General features: G+C 33.3%; 1 protein-coding gene across 1 annotated transcript in view; it reads right to left on the bottom strand.

The window, feature by feature from the left end:
- PDS5B (PDS5 cohesin associated factor B) overlaps nt 1-5714 on the bottom strand; it is a 127882-nt gene that overhangs the window by 99407 nt on the left and 22761 nt on the right. Inside the window, 2 exon segments of the mRNA XM_040448165.1 lie at nt 1828-1922; nt 5027-5142. Coding sequence (XP_040304099.1) covers nt 1828-1922; nt 5027-5142 — 211 coding nt within the window.

Genomic DNA, 5714 nt, shown 5'->3' with positions numbered 1-5714 from the left:
AAAAGGAAAAGGAAAAGGAAAAGGAAAAGGAAAAGGAAAAGGAAAAGAAAGGACGAAAGAGAGGGAAAAGACAAAAGTGAGAGGAAGAAAGGATCATCTAAAGATCAATACTACAAAGCAGAAGCTTAAAGAACAATCAGTCCAAATTCAGAAGTGAGTGGGTAAATAGAGGGTTCAAGGCAGGGCATCTCCCCCAAAAAGGATGAAAATGAGAAATATTTGCTGTTTAAATCTGACCGGTAGAAATTTAGCAAAACCTGAAAGCATGACTATGACAAATTATTGTTAAAAATATTATGAACTAATAATACACTTTATCATTTTCTTTATCAAAAGAAACTCAGAAGGAAGTAGTAAGATTTAAGAAGCATAAGCAAAGACCATTAAAAAAATCAGTTAAAATGTACTACAAGTTAGTAAAGTTTTAAAAAGAGAAAGTAACAATAATATGAAAGATAGGAAGAGAGTGTGCAGTTAAAACTTTCAAGGTTCCTTGACTGCTCAGAAAGAAGTGAGAGTTCTGACTTTAGACTTCACTAATCAATTATGCAGTGAAAGCACAAAAGAGAATGTTAACTTCCAAGCCCACAGGGGGAAAAGGAAAAATGAGAAGAAAATTAATCAATTAAGCAGAAAAGAGGGAAACAGGAAAACAAAACAAGAAGCATGGAAAATAAAAAATATAAAATAAGTTCAACACCATCAAATTCAGTAAGATTTTTAAAACACATAACAATACTGCATATAATTTATGGACACATGTGACATAGAAAAACAAACAGGATGCAGACCAAATTTAGTGGAGTGGGCTACCCTCTGCAACCAGGAAGAATACAATTTATGAGGGGCATTTCAACTACATCAACAATTTCTTTTCTCTTTTTAATCTCTTAAGGAAATACAGCAAAAATGCTAACATTTCTAAAAAAGACATAGTGGCTATCATAGTCATCTGTTATTTTCTGAACTATTTCCTAATTTAAAAAAAACTGGGGCACCTGGGTGGCTCAGTCAGTTAAGGATTGGACTTCGGCTCAGGACATGATCTCGTGGTTCGTGAGTTCAAGCCCCACATTGGGTCTCTGCACTGAAAGCACAGGGCCTGTTTGGGATTTTGTCTCCTTCTCTCTCTGCCCCTCCCCCACCTCAAAAATAAAGAAACTTTAAAAAATTTTATAAAAGAACAATAGTCAGATATATGATATTCTTATTACTACAAAAATGCAAAGTTCTAAACTGCCTTATAAATATACAGATTTCAGAAAAGTTACGTCCATTTAGCATAGTTTAATAAGCTTAAAAATTAATGACTCACAACTCAGTTCTCAAAATGTTAAAGAATAGTAAAGAACATCAAAGTCAAAACCTGTTCAAATCCAAATGCCTAGAATATCTTTAAAATTGTTCTTAAACTAAAGAACTAGTACTGTCTCTGGTAACACTGACTTTTTATAGGTGCTTCTAGACTAAGGCGGCACAAGGAGTCAAGCTTCTGGCTTCAGAGAGTAACTTCCATGATGATGAGCTGAAAGAAGACTTTACCAAACAAAGTCTTTATTTAACACAATAACCAAAAAGGGGGATACTTTTCCTATACACACACACACACACACACACACACACACACACACACACATATATACACATACACACACACACACACACACATATATACATACATATATACACACACATATATGTATATATATATACACACATATATATCAGTTATATACACACACACACACATATATATATATAAATATGAAACTGATTTTTTTCACCAACAAGCATCTAGAAATATTGGCTATTGTGGGTATATAGTACCTGTTAAGTCCTTTGCTAAATCAGGATGGTTCATGAGACAGTGACTAGCAAACTTGACACATTCCAGGCGGATTGGTACATGGATGTCATTAAACCTGAAAAAATATAAAGGCACAGAATGATCTTTAAAATAAGAGAAACAGATATGTGTTTAATCTGTATTCAATTTAGATTTATTCCTCTAATTAAAAGAAAAAACAATTTACGTAGAGTAATTCAAAGTGGAAGTCAGACTCTTTCAACAAAGTTTTGATATGCTATATATTTATGAATGCTTTGGAATGTCGATATTAAACCAGCACAATCTCCTGAACTATGTACTTTCAAGGAACATGTATAAACAATACATGCTTGGCTCAGGCACAAAACTTAGAAGGACAAGATTTTTCCTATAAGTATTATACTTTCAAATATGCCTGTTTGTATATGCATATGTGTGTACATAGTTCATAGATACATTATATAAATCCTAAACTGTGTCTGGAAAGAAAACCTTTCCTCAAAGTATCCCTTCTTAAATATAGAACATTCACAAAAGTGTGGCAGACCTTGCACTAAACCCCGTATTATTTTACATGACTCTAAAAACTGAGCCCAAATTACTCCTATCCAGTTAACCATCACATTTCCACTAATACTAAAGCCAATTTGGGGCGCCTGGGTGGCGCAGTCGGTTGAGCATCCGACTTCAGCCAGGTCACGATCTCGCGGTCCGTGAGTTCGAGCCCCGCGTCGGGCTCTGGGCTGATGGCTCAGAGCCTGGAGCCTGTTTCCGATTCTGTGTCTCCCTCTCTCTCTGCCCCTCCCCCGTTCATGCTCTGTCTCTCTCTGTCCCAAAAATAAATAAACGTTAAAAAAAAAAATACTAAAGCCAATTTTTATATGAAGAAGTATCTTAGCATATATTTCTAAAATACTAAAACTCATTTATTGATGTCACTTAAGTATCTTTTGATCTTGTATTTCTCCTCCATCAATTTTTTTCCTTATAATTTATTTGGTGAAGTAACTGCTTTTGATTGTGTGTGTAGTGTTTTTCCAGAGTTTAGATTTTGCTACATTACATTTTTCTGACTTAAATTAATAGGCTCCCCTCTCTCCTAAATCTTATAAACTGACAGTTAGATCTAGACACCAGTAATATTCAGATTCACTGTTTTAGCAAGGCTATTTCACAGATGGCATCCTGTTCCTCCATCATAAACCACGTGATGTCTAGTCATCTCTAAACTATTGATGTTGAAAGCCTATATGCATTGGTTCATCCTGGAATGCAAAACAGTGATGTTTCTTAAAAAATCTTGTCTAGTATCAACAAGAACATCAAAGTAAAGCAAGAATTTTCCACTCAGTATTTTCATATGTCTTAATTCTGTATCACCAAAAGGTTTCCAAATCATGTATCACCCTATACTGTAAGAAACAAATTCAGTATTTTAAAGGGGGTGGGAAAGAGGTCTTCAAAATGAGCACCAAATTATTCATAAAAGCTTATTATTAGGGAAAAAAAGTGCTCTATGAAGTACACTCAAAAAAGTTTTAACATCCAGTCTATGATCTCATGTAAAGTTTCCAGAGTGTTTTGAATCCAAGTACTCCATCCTTATGTACTTTACCATTTTTCAATGAAACATGTGCTATTTAACCATTACAAATAAATATAAGACCTCTTTAAAAAAATAGTCTAGGTCCTTAAACTTGGTAAGAATCAGTGAGTTTCAATTTTAGGCCATTAAAATTAAAAGAAAAAATTACAATGTAATGGAAATGTGACATAAATTTTAATCGAGATTTTTTTTCCCCTTCTAAAATCTCACAAAGTCTGGGTAAATCAAGTCCTGATTTAAAAATATATTAAATGTCTGTAAGTAAAAACTGTATTTTTGTTTTACCACATTAAGTGGACTTTAAGTTGACTGGTATAATTAAACGTATAAAATATTTTGCTCTACTATCCAAGAACTTTCCATTGTTGTTTAAGGGGAAAAAGTCTAGAAATCAAACTCAAAATTACAATGGGCTAAAATTTATTTATTTAATGCACCTTGTCAAATAGTACTGAGCTACATAAGAGGCCGGAAATCGCATTATGAATTTAGCACTTAAGAATTTATAAAACCTTCTACCTCATTTAAAAAATTAGAAAAATAAGGCCAAAAGAGATTAAATTTATCATCATCATCGACAGTTCTAGTATTAAGAGGGGACAGAAAAGTGGTTATAACAAATATTTCAATACAAAAAAAAAAAGAACAAGACTTTTAAAATCCTATTTATGACTTAATTGCATTATTTGTTATGAGAAAAATTTGGGGACAGGGGTGGGGGTGGGAGGGGTTCTCCTTTAACTTCAGGGCCAAAGTACATTTCAGCCAGGGCACTTGAGAGGTGGTTTTAACATATTCAAGGTCAGGGATACTTTTAGAAATGTAATGAAATGAACTCTTCTCATAGAAAAGAGAAATCTACAAACACACTCAAAATTTTGCAACCAATTTCAGGTTTGTGGAAAGTAAAAGCATACATGGAATTCAGGTTATCATTTTCTTTAAATGAGAAATGTACAATGGAGGTTAGGAGGAAGAACATGCATATCACTTATTTCTTCATTCTGTGGATATCCTTGTCTTTACAAATGTCTCATGATTTATTTCCAGTTGGAATGAATCACTGCTATGTAATAATAACACATTTTAATTTCATGACTATAATACCTTTTGAGATAGCTTTTTAAAATTTTTAATATTTATTTATTTTTGGGGGGGGGGGCAGAGAGAGGGAGACAGAATCTGAAGCAGGCTCCAGGCTCTGAGCTGTCAGCATAGAGCATGATGCGGGACTCGAATCCAAAAACCTTGAGATCATGACCTGAGCCGAAGTTAGACGCTTAACCTAGGAGCCACCCAAGTGCCCCTTGAGATAGCTTTATAAACGTATTACCTTTAAAAAAAATAAAAGTAAAAAAATTAATGTATCATCTTTCAAAAATTAAGGGCAAAATAAGATGAAAGAAGGGCAACTGTAAATATGGCCAATCATTACCAACATTCAAACATTTCAACATATATTAAAAAAAAATCTCAATATAAAACCTTTAATTTTTAATAGTTCAGAAAAATATTAAATACGGGTGTTTTAAAATAATGTAAAGGAGATATAAACATATATTACTTTTAAACAGGACACCAAAGTCATATACCTGCCCAAGTAACACTGCCAGAGTGGTTTGTTTTGCGAAGCCAATTCTGAATCCTTTGCCCCAAACATTTTTGCCAGTAGTTTAACAACTTGTAGGCGTTCCTCATTATCATTGCTCTAAAACAAAACACAGACAGCTTTAAAACTATCAGGTAGATATATTCATGACAATTTTCCCATGATTTTCCTCATCTCTCAATTCCACAAAAACTTTCATGAACTCCAAATGAAAACTTATACACAAAAATGCTCAAACTTTTCAAAAAATTAAATGTTCTCTTAAATGATCTCATCATCTCATTAAAGCAATAACTCCCTACATGAAAATACATACCAAAGTCTGACTAAACGTTAGAGGCCCTTCTTACAATTTAGGCTCATTTCCATTCACAATCAAATTCAAAACCTAACTCACATCAAACCTAAGCAGATCCTTGAAAAACTATTTGTTTGATATTCAAGGTGCTACAGATGTTACTGTATACTTTTTTTTTCTTTTAATTTTAAAACAATGCCTAAGCCTAGCATTAGAAGCTCCCACAATAATGACCTAACTCATCTCTATTATTTCTCTCACTATTCCTCTAAATAAGTACTTTTCAACCCCGGGGCACATTAAAATGACCTCTAAAGCTCTAAAAGAAAACAAAACAAAACAAAACAAAACAAAACAAAACAAAACAAAACAA

This window comes from Herpailurus yagouaroundi, unplaced genomic scaffold (genome assembly GCF_014898765.1).
Source record: "Herpailurus yagouaroundi ecotype Mexico unplaced genomic scaffold, PumYag 197, whole genome shotgun sequence".
NCBI lineage: Eukaryota > Metazoa > Chordata > Mammalia > Carnivora > Felidae > Herpailurus > Herpailurus yagouaroundi.
The sequence above is the reverse complement of the archived record's forward strand: the minus strand, read 5'-3'. Positions and strand labels throughout refer to the sequence as shown.